This window comes from Musca autumnalis, unplaced genomic scaffold (assembly GCF_047663935.1).
Source record: "Musca autumnalis isolate F117 unplaced genomic scaffold, ASM4766393v1 scaffold_1, whole genome shotgun sequence".
NCBI classification, from domain to species: Eukaryota; Metazoa; Arthropoda; class Insecta; order Diptera; family Muscidae; genus Musca; species Musca autumnalis.
The window spans coordinates 152,827,478-152,849,932 of NW_027411644.1; the positions used below are offsets into that span (position 1 = coordinate 152,827,478).

The following is a 22,455-nucleotide window of genomic DNA, read 5'->3' on the forward strand; positions in this document are numbered from 1 at the left end:
CCCAGTTTAAAAGTTGTGGTGAATTTGTGTTCAATTTCAACACACTCCACATTTTATTTTGTTTTTTTTTTTTCTGGATTTGAACATGCGAACTTCTTATTTGTAGCCAAACACACTACACGTTGTGCCACGCGTACAAACATTAAGAGTTGTTTAACAGCTCACATGTGCACCACCAACTCTCCGTAATTTTGCTAGCAAAAAAATTGAGCGTTCAACACACAACTCTCGCTTTTGTAGTCAAACACTCACGTTTTGTGCCACCATACTCATTACTTTGTAAGGAGTAAAGTCAGTAGTTTTGCCCTGTAACAATATCTAGAAATAAGCCGTTATTTTTCAGCTTACTGGTAATCCGTAAAGTAGCTGGTTTGCATAACTTTGCAATATGTTATTCTACGTCCTGAAATTATTCCCCATAACATTTATCCATTCCCCATAACAGTTACTTAACTAAACTTAACATCCCTACCACAAGTTTCCGAAAGAGATTTGTAATTTTGAACGGATTTAGGTTTAATTGCGAAGGACTCTATCTGTCAATCCTACTGACAGCTCTTCAAACACTGCAAAAACTCTGAAAACCGCTGTAGTTGCCACTACGTTTGTATGAGAATCTGATGTTTAGTCCTTCACTGTACACACCAGCTCCTGTCCCATCTTCCATCTTCAACTCACCGGTGAAATTGGCTACACTGAACACACATCCAGAAGTTAAATATTCAGTATACCATTTAAAATTCTTCCAAAGTTCTTAGTACATCCGATTGCCATAATGTTGCTGATTCTGCAGATATATTATCATTATCTAGAGCCTTATTATTTTTAGGACTTTTAACTATCATTTTCGCCTCCTGTTCAGTTGTCTGGTTTGTCCACAACTCCGATGAATGTCATATCCAATGAATGTCACGCGCCATCTCTACTCTGAGTGATATTAATCCTCTAAATTTCGTATCTCGTATCTTAAATATAAAATCAGGAGAGATAAACAACCATCATTTTTGATACATCGGGTTCGGGTAAAAGTTTAAATGCAATTATTATGAAATTAGATGTATGTACTCAGTTTTTCCGATGTATCAAAAAATTATCGTTTTTTATCTCTCCTAAAAAAAATGATTTTTTAAGATACGAGGTTGAGAAAGTAATACATCGATATGTAATTTCCTTTTAATCATTTAAAAGTTAAAAAATTAAACCTACCTTCAAATGAGAACTAAATAAAATCCTCAATACCCTTTTAAAATTTTAATTCCTTATTTTGCCAAGATTTCGTTCTAAGTTTGTACACAAAAAAGTTTTTATATAAAAATAACATTTATTTTAGCACAATAAATCGCTTGTGACTTTTCCTTTATGCACATTATTTTTTATGGACCTTCTCATTCAATCGTATTGCTTTGGAAATTCTCTAGACATATGAAAAGAAAATCTTCATTATGGAAAACATTTTATATTGTCTCGGCGTAACACAATATCCATTCAAACCTTTGGACCACAAATTGAAAGACATTCTATTGAAACCATCATCTATCCATCCATTCATTGTTTGTGGGGTTTTTTTGGGTCCATTTGAAAAGTGTGGCCTAAAACGTTTTATGACTTTTACATTGCCTTTGCTGTCAAGAGCAACAACAACAGACAAAGTGAGGGTCGGTCGTTGCAATTTTAATTTGTTTTGGGATATTTGGTTGACAGTTTCACGGCAAATAACGAGTGATTGGTGTTGTCTTTTTTAGTTTCGTATTTGTTTTTCTATTTGGCATCACCTTCCATATGAATGAACAACATACACATGTACTATGTGCGTGTAGGCCTGCCATTGAATTTGACCGATCGACCGGACCGGACCAATACTTTTTTAATGGAATTGTATTTCATTGTCATTTCACGTTAGGGTGTCCAAAAAACCGGTTTTTCCAAACAAAACGGTTTTCGGTTAACCGAAATTTTCAGTTTTTTCAAAAACCGGTTTTCGGTTTTCAAAAATTTTCAAAACCGGTTAACCGGTTTAAACCGGTTTTGTAAAATAGGTGCAAAATTGCTCATAATTGATAAATATTTGATTAAAAATGTGCGGCAAGGGGTAAATTAAGTATAACTAATTCTTTATTATATAATAATCTGATAATATCCTTGTTATTTAACATTCAACCTTAAAGTGGAGACAGCAAACATATGTCAGAAATTGTGCTCTAAGAATAGTAAAAGCCCTTACAAATATACGATTGTGTACCAAAGGAATTAAATTTACATTTTATTAAGTCTGGATTCTCATTCTTGCGTTGAGAACCTCAAATTATCGTGCCGGAATCAAAATGTACTTTGTTATCGTTACCCTTTACAACCTTAAATTCGACTAGTTCTTAGTTTACTGTAATAATTCAAAAACGTATAAATAACGTCATTCAAACAACCGTGTGATATTACGTATACGCAGTTTTTTCATAGATCGTTCAATTGAACTATATTGGAATTGTGCCATTTTACACTAAATATTTTCAAGTTTAAAGGTATCTGACATTTATAATTTAGCCGTACCTTTTGTTAGTTATGTTTAGTTTACTTTCAAGAATACAATTGTAATGCAATTTTAAAAATATTACTACTTTTTTAAAACCGGTTAACCGACACAAATAACCGGTTTTTTCGGTTAACCGAAAATGACGTTTTTGGCGAAAACCGGTTTCGGTTTTGTAACTCAAAACCGGTTAACCGGTTAACCGGTTTCGGTTTTGGACACCCTATTTCACGTGGTATTTTTATTGCTGTGCTCTATGATGATGGTGCGTGTTGTGGCATTAAATTTACTCAATTTTCAATGTGCATATATTTTCATTTGCACTCTCTCTATCTCTCCCGTTGTATTATCTTTCAAAGAAAACACTGGAAAAACGAAAACTATTGTAAATATTTAAGCATTCAGTGCGTCAACAACGTTTCCATTTCACTGTACAACATCAATTTTTCTTGTCATTTGCAGTAGATGTGAGTGAGTTTCGGTAACATGAAATTGGAAATTGCATATTGGAAAAGTACATCCCACGACAGTGCCACCACTGTCAGCCAGCAAAATCAACAGCATTCAACAAGGGCTATGTGCGTCATGCGTTTTGTGGGCATTAACATAACTGAACATCTTTAATAACATTAGGGTGGCCATTACAAGACACGATATCCCTATTTTTCCCTTATTTGAGTCTAATCAGTAGTGTTAACATTAAATTGAAAATACGATTAGGGATTTTGCGTAGAAATATGTAGCTAATTTATCATTGCAATCCACCCTAATGTGCCGTCTAGTGTTATGTTTTGCTTGTTTATCAATGGTCACATTTGAATACAGAGTTACGAGTTTAATACGTGTGCTATGTTGTACATTTTAATGTTTTCACCATCACCGTCGTCTATGAAAAAAGTGTTCAATTTGTATGCAAAACAGATGAGGTTACAATGTTGTTTTCATACCAAAATCGACTGACAAACTCAGTGACAGAATGTGGTGAATGGATTGCATTTGAAGATGGTTGATGGCAACATTTCACTGGAAAAGTATTTTTCGTTAGAAACGTTGCATACGACTTTTAAATGTTTATTTTGAAAATAAGAAAAAAAAAAAAATGAGAAAAACGATATGTTATCATGTTAAGATATATTGACTATTTGTGTAGAGTTTAAAGATTTTTTAACTGTTGCTTAACGGTTTAAATAATATTTTAATGTATGTATGTAGTGACTGGAGAATATTTACACCACTTTGCGAAATGTGGTCTCCTCTACTCATCGGCATATTAATGTACATTCTTAAAGGACCATCCTGAGAATGGATTTCATGCTACCCAGCAACAATTTGGTAGGCACATGTCATTAATTCATGCATTACCGAGTAATGAGAGCTCATTACTTTCCGCATTATCAGGCAGTACATAAATAATGGTTTACACATAACTACTTACTTTACTCTTTAATACGTACTTACTAAGTAATGAGTATGGTGGCACAGAGCTTGTGTGTCCGACTACAAATCCTAGGGTTGTGTGTTCAAAACTTACCGTCGGTATGGGAGTTTTTTGTTAACAAAATTATGAGAAATGTTGATGTACAGTATGTGTTTAAATAACCCTAGCTGTTCGTACGCCTAGGCCACTAGTGTGTAGTGTGTTTGGTCACAAATCAGACAGATAGCAAAATAAAAGAAAAACAAGTGAAAAAGGCGCTAAGTTCAGCCAGGCCGAAGAAGACTAGGAAGAAGACTAGGAATTTCTGGCGGGAAGCTATACGAAGGCGTGGACCTATACCGACAAATTTCTGGGAGAAGACTAAGTAAAAATTTCAGCTATTTCGGTATGATAATGAGGCTAAGACCTCCACAATACCGAAAATCGGGTGGTACAGTTCTATGAACCCATCCCGACAAGTATCATATGGAACGCTTAATACCCCAGCTGAAGACCAAATACCAAATTTCGACCACTTCGGGGGAATATTGAGGCCACAACCTTCAAAACACCGAAACTCGGGAGGTACGTTCTATGGGGGCTATATGAAGGCGTGGACTTCTTTATCGGATCTCCAATGAATATTTCGATGTGTAACAAACGGAATGGCAAATTTAATTATACCCTCCATATTATGGTGGAGGGTATAACAAGAGAAATGTGGAGTGTTGAATTTTTGAACATAAATTCACCTCAATTGTTCTAAAAATAGAACATATGTTTTTTAGCTTTTTCGACTGTCGGTATGTGGTTAAATATCGGGTATGTTCTGAGACACACTTCACCTCTCACTTCACGCCTCAAACATTTTGTTCACCACATTTACGCTTATTTTTCGAGTATTTTATGAACGGACTAGGGTGTACTCTTCTTTTAAAATATCCTAATGAATCTAAGCTCCAAGAAATTCACAAAAAATGGTAGTAAATGGGGTGAAAAAATTGCTTGTAGCGTGAAGTGAGAGGTGAAGTGCGTCTCAAAACATACTCGATGTATTAAAAAATACCTTTAAGGAAGTACTTACTTCCTATGACATCCCAATGTAGTATTTTTAAATTTTTTACTTTTACGGTAAATTTGTAAGTAGTTACTACTACTAAAATTTACTGAATAAAGTCATTACTTGGTAATGACTTTTTTGCTGGGTATATATAAAAAAGGTATCCCCTCATTAAATCTGAACCAACAAATTTCAGTTCCCCGCAATTTAAGATACTGCAAGGTTACTTACTTTTTCAACCCATTTAAAAAAATATTCTATTTATCTGACATCGTGAACTCCACTTTTCCTCATGATGTCATCAATTTAAAGTTGTCAGCAACCTAAATTCAAGTTAAACTCAAAAATCCTCGAAACTTCAACCGGGGTACCAAATGCTTTCTCTAAGTCGCCCCCTTCAGAAGCAAAACCAGATAGAGAGCTTGTGGCAATTTAAGAGAGATTAAGAAAAAACAAGTAAAAAGTCGTTAAGTTCGGCCGGGCCGAACTTTTTATACCCTCCACCATAAAATAGTACTAATTAAAATGGAATAATTAGGGTCCTTGCACAATTTTAGGTGGAACAACTTTTCGACAATGGATAGACTACTACTGCCTCCCACTATTGCTTAAATTACACTGTGAACACAAATGTTGGGACAGAGATAATTCCTTTTGGAGATGAAAGCCCTTGGTGTGTGTATATTAAAAACCCCGAAGGACAGATGCGCCGTGAGTCGAACTTCCGCGTTATGGCGTTATGAAGTTTTTGCAAGTGACCCTGTAAGCCATCATGAATTAGCATTATATCTTTGTTTGTTGTTTTTGTAGAGCACTTAAGCAACAGTGAACAAAGATATAACGCTAATTTCTGATGGCCCACAGGGTCTCTAACAAAAATTTCATCACGCCATAACGCGGAAGTTCGACTCACGGTGGATCTGTTCTTCGGGGTTTATAATATACTCACCAAGGCCTTTCTTCCCCAAGAGGAATATTCCGTGCCCCAGACTTTCACCTCCATTTTGTTGCACAGTGTTATCTAATCTAATCTAAAAAATGTGTTCAACTATGTGAAAGGTACCACTGACGGGGCTATATCAAAGAGTCAAACTATATTTAAATTTTTTGGCAGGGAACTTCAAGAGTCAAATTGAGGGTAGTTTCATCAAAACAATGTAGACCCTCAAAAATGGGCCCATGTTGACGAATTTTAGTGAAGCAATTTCGTGACCACTGAAAATTCCCGAAAATCGGGAGGTACAGGTATATGGGGGGATATACCAAAACATGGACCTATATTGACAATTATTTTTGAATAGACAAAATTATAGCTAAAATTCTCAAAATACCGATCATTACAGCTAGTTCGGTTAAAAATTTCAGCTAAAATTCTCAAAATACCGAAAATCGGGAGATACCGTTATATGGGGGCTATACCAAAACATGGACCTATGTTGACAATGTTTCGTTGGAGATGTTTTATAACCACTGAGAACTTCAAATGTCAAATTACAGCTATTTCGGTTAAAAACTGTAGCTAAAATTCTCAAAATACCGAAAATTGGGAGGTACCGTTATATGGGGGCTATACCAAAACATGGGCCTATGTTGACGATGTTTGTTGGAGATGTTTCATGACCACTGAGAACCTCAAATGTCAAATTGCAGATATTTCGGTTACAAATTGTGGCTAAAATTCTCAAAATACCGAAAATCGGGAGGTACCGTTATATGGGGGCTATACCAAAACATGGACCTATGTTGACGATGTTTGGTGGAGATGTTTTATGACCACTGAGAACCTCAAATGGCAAATTACAGCTAGTTCGGTTAAAAATTGTAGCTAAAATTCTCATAATACCGAAAATCGGGAGGTACCGTTATATGGGGGCTATACCAAAACATGGACCTATGTTGACGATGTTTCGTGGAGATGTTTCATGACCACTGAGAACCTTAAATGTCAAATTGCAGATAGTTCGGTTAAAAATTGTGGCTAAAATTCTCAAAATACCGAAAATCGGGAGGTACCGTTATATGGGGACTATACCAAAACATGGACCTATGCCCATATCCTTTGGGATATAAGTTTGTTGATCACTAGGAACCCTAAGTGCCAAATTATAGCTAATTCGGTCAGCAAATGTGGCGAAGAACGTCAAAATACCTTAAATCCGGAGGTACCGTTATATGGGGGCTATACCAAAAAGTGGACCGATATAGCCCATCTTCGAACTTGACCTGCCTATGCAAAAAAGACCCTCGGGTGCAAAATTTCAGCACTTTATCTCAATTATTGCGGACGCTAGAGTGATTACAACGGACGGACAGACAGACGGACAGACGGACAGACGGACATGGCTAGATCGTCTTAGAATTTTATCCTGATCAAGAATATATATACTTTATAGGGTCGCAAATGATTAGTTCGATGTGTTACAAACAGAATGACAAACTTAATATACCCTCCATACTATGGTGGAGGGTATAAAAACAACTTTCGGAAAATTCTTTCGATGTTTCATTAATTTATTGTCCTCAAATTAAAAATATAATCGTTTCAACAAATACCGACACAGACAAAATGACGGGATAATAAGACACCGTTCTGAGCACGGCCGCTGTAGAATGTGTTCGGCAAAACCGTTTCGTTGTTACTTTTTGCGACTCAAGAATGCTAAGCAAGTACCTTTGAGAACCAAACAGAAATTTTTTTAGAGTAGTTTTTGCTTAACTGCGCATCCAACAAATACGCAGGTATGTCAAATAGTCAGTTATCTTGAATAAATTTAACCTCAAACAGAAAAGCGAAATTGCAACTAAAGCCAAAATTCAGCAAAACTAATGCAGGTAAACCAAAACTACTTTATATTAAACCGATTTATATTAAACCACTACGAATATCGCATATTCGCAACCAGCCTTAGTCGCTGTACTTTTGTGGGCTAAGATTGATATGCCGGGCCAAGAATGTATGTTATAAGGTATCCGACGAATGTTACGATGTGTTATAAACGGAATGACAAAGTTAATTATACTATCCATCAGAGTCGTACGCGGGGTGTTTTCAACTTTTGCAACGGCGAGGTGGAAACCAAAGTCATTGTTTCAGTCACCAGAGTACAATTTTAATTTTTCTTATCATTGAGCTTAAAATATAATGCATTCTTTGACATCACTTCTGGCATTTCATTACTATTTCAAATAATACGCAAACTCATTCTCAAATTATTTGAAGTCTCACCGATCGCATTTAAAATTTAATCATTGGGAGTGGATAACTCAATATTTTGTACATACTGTGTTTATGTGATAAATCCTCCACATCAAGCCGGCTAATTTCTTTCTATATCAATATTATCTAACAAACATAAACATTATAATATAATACCCCCAGACTTAAATAATTCTGATATAACACTGAAATAATATTTTGTACATGCTTCTATTCAAATAAATCATATTTACGATATCGTATGTCTTAAATTCACATTTGTTGTTGTACTTTGCTTACTATTTTTATTGTATTGTAGTAGCACTGCCAAATTTGGTAACACGTGCCCCCTAAACAAAGCTCACTCATCTATGTGTACACACATTTCAAAATGATTTCAGCCAGCGCATCAAATATTCCCACCCGTAAAGTTCAGGGCTGAATGATAACAGGTGTCAAGTACAGATGCTTCATTTAGTTTCAAAATAAGGTGTAACTTATATTTGTCGGTGCTGTTGTTGTTGTTTAGTTGAAGATGTTTAGACTTGCCAAATATGTACGTACTCACTACATGTACATACAAAAGCACCAACACTGTAATTTGTGTTCATTTGTAACCTTTTGGTAAATGCGTGAATTTGAAATTTTCTACGAAATATTCGGAAGTATCTTTTAACAACAGAAATTTATGAATATGAAATTCTTATCATTGCTCTACAACAATTTTCTCGAAACTCTGAAGATAAAACATAAGGTCGTTGCTGTAGGCAGGTTGCTATTTACATCAGGGGGTATAATTCGTTTTATACCCTCTACCATATAATAGAGGTAGGGTGTCCAAATCATCACGAACGAATATATGTAGCCGCTTTTGGGTTAAGAGCAATCTAAAGAGATTCCAGAGGTGTCACTTCATCCAGAAAAAGCAACGGTTTCGTGTGGTTTATCCGCTGGTAGAATCAGCAGTCCATATTTCTTCAAAAATCACGTTACGTTGAGAACGTAACCTTCAATGAAGACCATGACAGCCGACTATTTGATGCTTGAAATGAAGCTTGTGATCTCGGCAACATTTAGGTTTCAACAAGACGATACTATTTCCCCACATGTCATCAATCAATGGACTTATCAGGGGAACACTTCGCTGACAGAAAATTTTACGTTTTGGGCCGGTCGATTGGTCACTAAGATCGTGTGATATCACACCGTTAGACTTTTTCCCGTAGGGACATGTAAAGTCTAAAGGGTATGCGGACAACCCCGCTTCGATTCAGACCTTGGGACAAAACATCACGCATGCCATTCGTCACTTACCAGTCGAAATTTTCAAACGATTCATCAAAAATTGGGCTCTACGGGCAGACCGTCTAGGACATTTACAGACATAAACTAAAAAAATAAATGCCAAAGAACGTTCTTTCAAATGATAAAATGTATTTTGCATTAAATTGGAACTTTCTAACTTGGGCGTTTTTATTTTACTTTGCAAGAAAGTCTGCCAGCGTCTTTTAAGTTTGCGAGCACTCCACGCGCAGATTTGCAGACCATGGCCGATGAAACGTTGGGGGGTCGTCAACTTTATGGGTTTTGTTTTTATTTTTCTTTATTTTTTTCACGGTAGGGGGGTTGCTAACGATTAACCCAAGGTTTTGCAGTTCTTATTGTGGATGCGCGGCTTATATTAGTTCACTGTCTTTAACGAGTATTAAATGCAGTTCACTAAGAGACATCATGGGGAACTCAATGTCCAGCTGAAATGAAAGAGGGGCCAAGATAAGTTATTGTCTTTCTATTAAATCCGATCGGGAGTCTCAACAGTCGAATACGACGCCCGGAAAATGTGGCAAACATTTTACTAAGAGGAGACACAAATTTTAAAGGGAGGCTTGCGTGCACAACTCCCTAAGATGAAACTGGAGCAGGAGCAGGCGTATATAGCGATATCTTCAACTTATGACTCTCACGTAAGCTGAACGAAAATCTTTGCAATCAAAAAAGCTGCAGAACAAGCTATACAAAAAGTGATGTGAAAGTGAACACAGTTGGACCGGTGATTATCTACGTCGATTTTCAAGCAGAGTTGTAATGACGCCTTGGAGATTATTCTTAACTTCGTGTTGGGTCCCGGGTCATTGCAATATCAAAGTGAATGAAATAGCGGTAAGTATTGCAACTCTATCTAGCTGCAAGACAGCTGGCAAGGCACTCTGACCAATTCTTCCCAAACGAAGAACCACATCCCTACTCTCCTACCGAAGAAGCCCGACCTGAAACTAACGGCGGGAATAATTACGGGTTACTGCAGAATCATATCTATGTCTTGGAAATGGGAAAGAGCTGAAAATGCTGACTATTGGAGCCTGTGCGAAGATGAAGAAGAAACAGAGACAACCAAGCACTAATTATGACGCTGTCCAATGCTCACAATCAGAAGACTGCGAATCGCGGATAAACACAGGACCCAATCTCTGACAGCCTTCAGTCAAATCGAACCCACAGGTCTGCTTATACTTGCCAAGGTCCTGGGGTGGCTGCAACGAGTAGAAATTACCGCACCACGATACATGGCATATACATACTTCCTCTTCTCAATAGCTACTTCCTTTGATATTTTTTTCTTAAAATTCTTAAATATCATCTCTGGTAACTTGTTTACACGGAGGGTACTGCACCACGATGTTTCCTAAGAGTACTGAAATATCTAATTACAATAACAAATGTGGCAGACAGGTTTTAGAAAATAAAATCTAAGCTTATTTAATTTGTACATTTAAACGAGACTTATATGGCCGGAATGGGTGCCACCGTGTTACAATGGTATGCACACCTTGCACGGTGAATGCCCGAGTTGGATTCCCAGGCTAGGCAACAACAAAATTTCAACGGTGGCAATATACCCCTCAGCCTAATATTTGGTAACATTTCCTGAGTATCTTAGCCATGTACAAGTGGTGTCTTAGGACACGCTACACAGTGGTTCAAAAATCGATTTTCCTGGCCAAAACCCCAATTTTTGGACGACACTAATTGTTAAGTTCTATATGGGATTTGATGTAATCATGTTGAAATTAAGGAAACAAAAAAAAAATAGGTCAACATATTGGAAGGTATAGGTGTGGGGTTCTCATAAAGACAAATTTTTTTTTTTTTCAATTTATGCAAATTTCTGGAGAAAGAAATAGCTATTTCTCGGAAACTATAACAAATATTATGTTTTTTGCTAGGTAGGTGGTTGCTTTTAAAATCGTTTTAATAAATTACCGTAGCGTTTACACAAACTGAGGTACTTTATTTTTAATCTGGTAGTACATTTAAGTAGACTAAAACTTTTAGGGAACAACCTGGAACAAAGCTTCATTTTCGTAGAATCATGCCAGTGAATGTCCTCTTTCTGCGCATATATACTTTTGTATGCGTCCCGTTCCGTCCATTTAACACTTTTTTAAATACCGCTTCCCATATTGATTATAGCTTTTTTACACAAATGGACATTTTTTAAATATGTGACTTTTTATATAAGTTTTATTAAAAACTGTGGATTAGTTTTTTTTATTTTTAAACAAATTTTATATTTTTTCGAAAAATATTTTTTTAATTCAAAAAAAAAAAACTTTAATTACTTTTATATTTGTATATTGTTTATAGTTTCTTTATTGGTGTTTGGCCATTTTTAATATATTGGAATGTATAAAACGCATAAAAGCACTCAAAATATGAAAAAAATCAAAATTTTAATTTTGACCTTGAATTCCTCTGCAACTACTACACCGGAAAGCTAATTATTCATCGGAAAGCTAATTATGTCGAATAAAAAAATATGAAAATATTTATATCCGTTTAAAAGTTACAGAGTTTTGACCGAGAAAAAACGATTCTGAATCACTGTGCGGCGTGCGCTCATTGATATAAGTGAAGTCTCCCTTGTACCGTCGGGGATGATATGGGAACATTTGTATATACAGTGGTGTGAAAAATAATAAGGACACTTCAATCCATAACCAAGATTACATTGAAAACTGACTAAAAAAGTGAAAATTACATTAGTTTATAAAATTTATTGTTTTCTTAAAATGTTAAGAAAAGTATTATAAAAATATTTTGATTGCTTGCAACCATATTTTATTTATCTTTTATATTTTATGCGAATTGTCGTAGTTTGGTGTGTGAAAAATAATAAGGACACTTCATGAAATCTTTTAATAAGGACCAAACTTGAAAGAAATTAATGCAGGTTTTTACTAAATAATGGTAGATAAAGTGTTTCAGTGTCATTAATACTTTGTAGACGATCCTTTGTTTTCTAAAACGGAAGCGCATCGTCTGGGCATCGAGTCGACCAAATTTTGGCACTTCTCTACTGGTATCGCGTCCTACGCAACCTGTATAAGTTGCCAAAGGTCGCCATAATTTGATGGACACTTTCCCCTGCTTGATTTGTTAACTTTATTCCACAACATTTTTCAATCGGGTTCAAATCAAGGGATTGTATGGGCCATTCTAACAACTTAACTTAATTATCCTGGAACACCTTTTTTTATTTTGCCGTCATTTTTGGGTCATTAACCTTGCTGAAGACTCATTTGAGAGGCACACCCCCTACAGCATACGGAAGAATTATATTTTCCAAAATTTCAATCTAATCTGGTGATTTCAAAAACACTTTGAATACTGTATAGAGACCCCACAGCATAGTAAGAAAATGAGCCCCACACCTTGCTGTTACCTCTGCCATATTTAGCCGCCTTCAGAGTATATTTTGGGTTATATTATTGATTTTTAGGTCTTCAACCATGATAAACTCCTCTATCGGAACAAAAAAATATATTTGGTTTCATCAGACCAAAGAATGGTACGCAATTTTTCTGAGGCCAAGCGATGTGATTTCTAGCAAACTGTATTATTTGCTGAATATTTTTATACCCTACACCACTACGTGGGAAGTGTATAATTTTTCGATTAAAATGATACTTTTCTGACACTGTGAGCTCTAATGTGGCCACCCTAGAGGGTTTTAGGAGTTGTTGATGCGTCAAAATTAATATTTAATTAGTTTTTTCTTTGTAAAGATGTGGTAAAAGGATCTTTTTTAATCATCGAATAACGCATTTATTATTACAGGTACACTTTTTGGATTTCTGCTACGACTTTTACCTTTGAAGTTCACTTAGCTGCATCCTCCACCATTGTTTTTAAAGATTCTAAGCTTTTTCTGTATGAATTTCCTTCTTTATGTAAACATTTAATGATTTCTCGAGTAGCGTGGTAACAATGTGTATTTTTACCCATATTTGCAAAGAAAAACTAAAAAATACCGGTGGATTTAACATTTAATGAATAGAAATTAATTCATTTTAAACTTTTACTTACAGGAAAGAATCACAAAAAAATAATATCAATTTATTTTTACTAAAAGGAAAAACTGTCCTTATTATTTTTCACAGCAGAAATCACGGATTTTACGAAAAATATTTGTTTTGTATAAAAACTAAACAGAAAGAAAACAAAATCGTAACGGGATTTATTATTGCAATACATGTACATTTTCAAAAACAAATTTCCATCGCAAATTCTTCCATTTTACACATTTTAGGAGCGACCAAAAGTTGTGGATGTCACTGTCCTTATTATTTTTCACACCACTGTATGTACTTGACGTCCGAAAAGTATCCAAAAATTCCCATATGATATACAACAATAAATGGTACTTTTCACATTAAACACCGACAAAATTTTAGAATAAAACTGTACTACAGTTCTTGCAATATTGAATATGTATCTTTAATGTATCATTTAGAATCGAACTACTTCCATTTATTGTTAAGAAGCGAATGTTATCTACAAATCCATACATACACCTAATACTTTATTTATTTCTATTCAGTATTGTGGGTGGTCATGTATGTTTCAAATTGTCGTCTAATTCGCTAATGTGAGTCTTTGTGAAAAGAAACAACAAACATTCGGATGAATACGAACACATCACCATTTTAGGAATATTATATAGAACTGCAATTATTTTAGCATGCGATTTGTTCGGGGGCGAACTTTGAGTTTGAAGCCGTAGCAGAAACTTTAGCAGCATGCCCGTATGAATGATTATTGCTGGCATATATTTATGCATATTGCCACCCTTATTGTGTTGGCGTTCACATTCGACGATGCCCTCCCATATGTGTTGAATAAAAAAAAAAATAATTAAGAAAATCCGACATTGGTGGCTAGGAAATTCAAATTCAATTCTTGACAAATGCGTAGAATTTTATTTTTGTTTGAGAAGGCGTTTTAAGGTGTCTCTCTATGAAATGATTGAACGAAAATCGTCTTAAATTGAATGAATAAAGAAAAAAATGTAGACGGGATATGATGTTCTCTCCATTTGCCATCAATTATTGTGGTAATTACGGGCGATGACGACTGTTGACTGTGGTGCTTGACTGATGTTATTTAGTGTGAGTTTTGTTGCATGCCTTTTATGTGCGCAGACTATGTGTGTGCGTGTGTGTGTTATAACTTTGATCACTTGCTAACAACATTGAATGTTTGCTAACGGTGGCTTAAAGTTCATTTAAGCCAAACTCATCACAACATGGGTTGGTTGGTTAATATGGATGTTGTCATGTGCATCTGTGTATGGCTGTTTGTATGGAAATATCAGCGGATGTTTGATGGTTTTGCTGATTTGATTTTTCGCTTGATTTCAAGTTGGCACTCATTTAACATTCAGATTCCATAGCAGACGCAACTCTAACGGCAGAGTTGACGCTTTGCTTTTTGGATTTTCTTCTTAATTTAATCTTTTGAAAATGTTTTCATTTCTCATATTCAAATGCAATTGTTTTTCCGCTTGCAGGGAAATTCAAGCATCCAGCGGTGACTGGCTTAAAGGTTCATGTGGTGCTGTCGATCATTTGGCCACTAGTGACGTTTTGCGCAAAAGTATACGACGTTCTTGGACCATTTCAAGTAAGTTGTCAAAATTCCCAACAGAAAATAAGAATTAAAATTACCCATTCCCCATTTCAGATCCCGAGGACGATCCCAATAATCCAAACGCTCAAAATCCAGTAGCTGATAATCTTTATCCGCAACAACAGAATCTCATTGAGGCCCAATCGTCGGGTAGTTATCCCACCTTGGATGTACGCCATCATCAGCACCACAATCTCCCCCAGTCAATACGCTCTCATCCCATTGTAAATTACAATACGGGCAGTGCCATTACCATAGCAGGTGTCGGTGTTAGCCATAGCAATATTTCGGCAGGCTATCACGTGAACCCTCAACGTCGTGTCTTACGTCAATCCACTCTGCCCACAACTTTGCCCAATAACGAACAGAACTTGACAGGCAGTGGTAGTAATCTGGAGAACTATAACAGTGTCAATTTGACAGCTCCCACATCGCCACATCAAATGCAAAAGGGCCCCCTCTATCCCAGCGCCTACAACAGTGACGACATTATTAACATTGAAACAAGCGATTGTGATAATTACGCACAACAATTGCAGCAGCAACAACAACCAATAGCATCGGGACAAGTAACCCCTACGCATCATCGTTTACAGGTAGATATTCATATTCACCAGCTACCAATCGTTATCGTAAGTTCACACACTTTCCCTTTTAATTAGGTGCGAAGACAATCAACTCTACCCGCAAATCCATGTCAACCTCCAATGTATATGTCAACATCACCGAATCGCGGTTACAGCCGCTCACCAGAACGCTCTCCGGGCGAACAACGTTATCCACCATTTATACGTCAAACCTCATTCCCCTGTAACATCATGGAACCACCTGCGCCAGCATCGGCAACCGCAGCAACCTCATCATATCCCTCAGCCATGCATCGCGGCAAAATGTTACCCTCCACCGGAAATTTCAATCAATATGATCAAACGCAGCCAACACAAAGCACAGCATTGGCCGAAGATTTGGAATACAATGCCCCCGGTATGCCCAAACCACGCATGATGCGTCAAGCTACCCTGCCCAATCCTGATCAACATGTTAAACTGCTACCCACATCACCGCCAAAACGTCAGACATCACCACAATATCGACGCTCACCTGAATTTATGCGTCAACAGACTCTGCCCAACCCTGAATCGTTTACCAGCAGCAATTCCCTTACGGTCCAGTCAGCCAATTCGGGATCACAAAATAAATTCCTTCCCATTTCACCGAGACAGAAGCAAAACTTTCTCTTTCCAAATGTACAGAATCCTCGACAATTTTTATCTCAACAAAATGTGCCTGCCGTTGGCGTGGCTGAGATACCGGTCAGTACGACGGCGGAACACTATTCTAGCAGTCAGAGTGTGAATATCCATCACTCCAGAGACCATTCGAAAATGATTAAGGTTCGTAGCCACAGCAATGAAGAGTATTCCATTACCAAGTCGCATCACCCAGAATCACGGCGTTTATTGCCCGAAATACCCACCGCCAGTTCGCGCTCTATGAGTCGCTCACCCAGCCGTTTGGTAAGACAGGATTGTCTGAAGGACCAACCAGCAGCGGGTGTTAGTCATGTCCCTGGTGAGGGACATACACGTACTTTCGGTGAAGCTAAACAACAATTTCATCAATTTCAAAATGTCACCGAAGAAGATGACAATCGTCCCGAGTATGTCGATTATTTTGGGGACAGTACCAGCAGTTTTCTCGAAGCCGATGAGGTGCAGTATGAAAAGAATTACAATAGTGGCTTCAGTAGTGAACCTCGTATCATTTACAATGATGGTTCCGATGATGGCAGCTATCAGGGTTATCAAAGGCCAATAGTGCACAGTGCCGAAAATGTTTTGCTTCCCGATCAGGGTTATGGTGGTTATTATAAAGCTGATCCAAGTACGGCACTTGGACAGCATTCATTTGGTGTTAATTTGGGGGCTAATGGAGTTATGGCCGCTGCAGGAGGAAGTGGAGGTGGTGGGGCATTGCCACGCACTCCGTTGATGCACAATCGTTTGCGACGACGTCAGTCAAGAGATTTACAAGCCCAACAAGAAGAATTTGCCCAAGTGGCATCCTTAAATGTGCAGGCATCTCAAAGTCCCAGTATGTCACCACCAAATGAGGCAACATCCACTGCAACAGAAAGCGAAGCAGTGGCTGCGGAAGCAAAATCTAGTGAAAGACCAAAGCCGGAACAAATGCGTTCAATATCCGAAGATTCGGGAGCAAACAAATCCAATGTACCCAAGCCTGTAACACGTCGTTCTCTATCACATCCAGAAAAGGAGACCCAGGTAATGAATTTATAATTGATTCCTACTGATCAGTCCTTTAAATATAATTGTTTATATTTATTTCTCAAATAGACAACAAAAAAGGTGGAACCTACCAAAATACCGAGTCCTAAACCATTAGCCGATATTCTCGATAAATCAAGACCCATGACTAAAATACCAACACCGCGAAGGCGTAATAGTAAAGGTGTCGATATCGAAGAAGGTAAGAGAAATATATTTTACCTTATTATTGCTTGAGTTGCAATGGTCCAAAGTAACCAATACAATTCTCTGATATTTATAATTTAATTTGTTTGTGCATTGGTGGCTTTTTTATTGGGATAGCTGTTGCAATTTTGTTTATTCAAAATAGTCCCACTGTTGTTGTTTTAATATTTTAATACAACTAATTTATTAGTAGAGAAAGTTTGGCATAGTTCACCAAGGGGTAATGCAGGGAAGACTAGTTTCTATCCTCACTACAGGATCTCATCGTGTCATCGTTTCTTATTTGTGGATATTATATATGTATAATAAACAGACCAACAAAAATGTTATGTTGCCTTCGTTGTAATTCAACTGCACATAACAGTGGAGAAGGTTTGTCTTGTTTTGCAAACACTTTCGTTGTGGTTGTGTGAGGTTGGCAAATTAAAACTTTTCATTGAAGCTTTTTCTTTGGTCACCCTCATACTTCGAGCTGACGATTGATGTTTGGGAAAAAAGTTTTTTGTTGAAGAAGTTATTGAAAAATAATCTCGGTGGAGAATATCCACAAAGAAGAAACATGGGAATCGATGAAATCCTGTGGCGAGGATCTAAACTAGTCTTCCCAGCCTTACCCCTTGGCGAACTATCCCAAATTTTCTCCACTAGTAAATTAGTTGTTCAAAATATTAAAACAACAAGAATTTTGAATAAACAAAATTTTATTTTGTTCTTGAAAAATTATTGAGAAGAAGGCATCCAAAATAGTTTGAATGGAGCACAAGTGTCAGAGACATAGCATATTATGTATTTATAAACTCAGAAATATTAAAAGTTCACATTGATGTGGACTTGTATTTTCATACCTTCCATGTTGATTGAAGTTAAGGCTATTGTGCCATATTTTAACATCCAGAAACATTCAAGAATATTATGTTCTCCATAATGCTCTATTTGAAAAAGCATATATTTTTCAACTCAATCAAAACTCCTCTACGTGTCCTAACTAATCGCACTTTACATCATTGCGTTTTCTTTTTTTCCTTTTAGGTGGCAATTTAAAATCCCATTTAAACGAAAGAAAACATTCCGAATCAACTACGAAACCGAATAGAAACCAAAACGATGACAAACAACAACAACAAGAGGTAAAAGATTACAATCTCGATGCTGATGAAAACAAACAGCATCCCAAGGACAATGAAGAACAACAGCAAAGAAGCAAATCTCCCCGAGGAGAAACACAGACACAAAACAATGACACAAAAGATCCAACATCAGATGACAAAACAGAAGGCAATGCTCAACTTACAAAGGTAAGAAAGACCCAAATCATAGATGGCCACGTAATTGTTGAGTCCCCATAATTGTCGCCTCTTTGCAACTCATTATGCCATTCGCTACAATTTTATTGGACTACATTTACATAATTATTTTGCATTTTTGTTTATTTTTTGTAAATGTCAAGATTTAAAAGGTCATATCTTACATAATGAATGTACTTGAAGATAAATGTGTTTGCATTAAAGAAAAGGAGAGTGTAGTAATATCAAAAGTAGAAAAGTTAAAGTAAACCAGTAAGGAAAGGATCAAAGTCGGCATGGCCGACTATATGATACCCTACACCACTATGAATATGTATAATATATGTATGTAGGAAGTATAGTACGTTTACATATAACCGGATTTAATGAACCCACTGGGTTTCAAATGATAATTCCCTTGCGTATACGTTAAATAAAACCTCATAAAAGGTTAGGCAAAAAACTATAATATAAACAGTCTATTATATCCAAATCCCCACCAATTTCAATATAGTTTGGCGCATTTATTTCTAGACCTAGTTCCGTCACACATTCAAGTTTTCATGGAAATTGGACATACACAGGGTGTTTGTGTATTAAAAACATGAAATCGGCCGAAAATATATATGGGAGCTATATTCAAATCTAAACCGATCTCGATATAATTGGGCATATGTATTTCTAGACCAAATTCCGTCACACATTCCAATCGGAGAGATACAGCGTGTTCGGCGCATCAAATACATAAAATAGGCCGAAAATATATATGGGAGCTATGTATATCCAAATCTGAACCGATTTTCACCAAAAACAATAGCGTTCTTCCTATGGCTAAAAAAATGATATTCCGTAATTTTCAGCTGAATCGGGAGAAAAAGTAGAACTGTATTCTGAATATTTTTGAATTTCTTAAATTTACAAATCGGTAGATTAGATTAAATCGTGCATATAAGGCGATTCGATAGAAATCGGACACTTCTACAAAGAGTGATTTTTGGCTTGCTTTATTTTTTGCTGTCGCGATGCTGCTCATCAACAAAATATTTCAGTATATTTTCAGATTTTTTACTAACAGTTCCAGAGATATCGCGCCTTGAAAAAGTATAATTCTGTAAAAACTATGTGCAAGGAAATACTCATAAGTTCTTTAATTTAGGTCCAAATAAAAAAAATATTTTTTGTTGTTTCATCAGCTATCTAATCTATAAAAATAAAAATCAAATGTCAGTTGGCTGACCTGATTTTCCAGGGAATGTCAGGGAATATACAGGGATGGGCCCCGGTGAAAATAGGCTACATATTTTGTTGAATTTCGGAAGGGGTGGGGTACTTCCCTTTGCCATATTTAAAATAACGCTATATCTTTATGGATTTGATTTTTATTGCCGTCAAAAGCCAACTTAGGTTTGTATGGAAAGAAAATTTTACCACACCCACTATTTTTCAATATAAATGTTTACTACAAAAACTACTGAACCGATTCTCCTGAAATTGTCAGGGAATGTACAGCAGGCTACATATTTTATTGAATTCCAGAGGGGGCGGGATACATCCCCTATGCGATATTTTTAAAAAACGCTATATTTGCAAAAACTACGAACTGGGTGCCACCGTGCACTATAGGTAATTTGGCCTGTTTTTGAGGCAAAAATTAATAGCGGTGGATATGTGGGCTTTTTATACATTTTTATTGCTTTATATGCAAAAGTAAGATAAAACAAAGAATTACAACGTAAAATTCGGATATAGCGAACATCGGTTATAAGAAACTGCGTTTATAGCGAACAAAGTTTTATGTTTCCAAAGAATTTTTCTTAATATTTGTACACACATTCAACTTCTTAAAACGACCACGACTATAACAAACAAAAGCTGTTACCCCGCGAATAGAATTTTTTACAATTTGTTACGATTTTCAGGCCTGCTTTAAAGCAGAAGCGGATAGCGACGAATTTAAGCACTGTTTCAAATATTTAAATATATGATATTTAAAAGTAGGCTTTAATAAAAATTTTACAGACGAATACGTCTATAACGAACGCAGGATATAACGAACAACTTTTCTTTTTCCTACCCCCTATTCTCATTTTTCCTATTTGATCCGTTCCAACCCAATAAAAGCGGTTACAATAAAAGAAAAACGGTTACAATGAACTAAAGTACTAATCCGCCAAAAGATTTTTATAAACATTGATATGTTTAAAATATTTATTCGCGAAAAGATCTGTATAAATATTATATTTTTAAAGGACCAAATAAATCACGCAATCATGATCCCTAGTTAGAACTTATTACAGCTATAATTAACAAAAATGTTGACCACAACACGTATGTACATTTTTAGAACACATGGTGAATATTTCCTTAAAGAAAATGTCTTTTTAGGTCAAATCGGATGCTTTTTCGTATTTAATATTTCCTTCACCAAACAAAAAATTAAAATAAATATATATTTTTCTGCAAGGAGGGCACCTTCAAAAAAGTGATATAACTCAAAAAACGCAAAAAATCGCACCTTGGTAATTATGTAGTTGATTCAGAACCCTTTGCTGAAGATATTTCCAATAGCAGAATCACGGCCAAATACGGCCAATTTAGTATAAGTCTATATGAAGTGAGTTTAAGAAAAATAAAATATATATTTTTTACTTTTGTGTTTTTTGGTCGCTACCCATAATGTTTAAGCTATATTATATATTAAATAAATTCCTCTCGCAATTACCAATCTGTTCCATTTTACATATATTTACATTTGGTTTATTTTTCCGCGGTTTTAAATACATTGAAATATGTCTTACAATATATATATTTTTTAGTTCTTCTTCGAAATTCTCACTTTGACTGCAATTTAAACCGCGATAATGACGCTATTTTGAAATATATCATTCATATTAATAAATTTTGACATGTTCTTTTTTTAATGCCAACTAAAAAATTATTATTATTAAAAGTTGCAAAATCGACTTTTTGCCTCAAAAACTGGGCAAATTACCTATAGTGCCGTGGTGCAATGGTATGCACGCCCGCCTTGCACGCAGAAGGTCGGGGGTTCGATTCCCCGGCCAGGCAACATCAAACATTTTTCAACGGTGGCAAAATACCCCTCAGTAATGTTGGCGACATTTCCTGAGTATTTCAGCCTTGAAAAACTTCTCCATAAGTGGTGTCTTAAGACACGCCGTTGGGACTCGGCGATAAACAGTAGGTCCCATATCATTGAGCTAAATATGAATCGGGGATGCACTCATTGATATGAGAGAAGTCTCCCTTGTCCCGTATGGGATGTTGTGGAACAATGTTTTTTTGTTATATTTGATAAAATTATGAGTGTATCGACTTGCAAATGATTTTTCGAGACAAACGGTGGTTGCGCCCCCGATCAAGAAAAACGATATATTTACAAATTTCCTTAAATGGTGAGGTTCAACGGTCCATAAGCCATGAAAAACATATAAGTCCCAAGTAGAGAATTCGACTAAACTTTTATAATTAGATCGCTTTAGGATAAAGA

The 22,455-nt window shown here is 36.2% G+C and overlaps 1 protein-coding gene across 6 annotated transcripts in view; it reads left to right on the forward strand.

The window, feature by feature from the left end:
* btsz (bitesize) overlaps positions 1-22,455 on the forward strand; it is a 373,400-nt gene that overhangs the window by 275,712 nt on the left and 75,233 nt on the right. For all 6 annotated transcript variants that reach the window (XM_073958504.1, XM_073958505.1, XM_073958509.1 and 3 more), the window contains 5 exons: positions 15,048-15,160; positions 15,221-15,762; positions 15,829-17,451; positions 17,524-17,656; positions 18,691-18,956. In XM_073958504.1, coding sequence (XP_073814605.1) covers positions 15,048-15,160; positions 15,221-15,762; positions 15,829-17,451; positions 17,524-17,656; positions 18,691-18,956 — 2,677 coding nt within the window. The remainder of the gene's footprint in view (positions 1-15,047; positions 15,161-15,220; positions 15,763-15,828; positions 17,452-17,523; positions 17,657-18,690; positions 18,957-22,455) is intronic.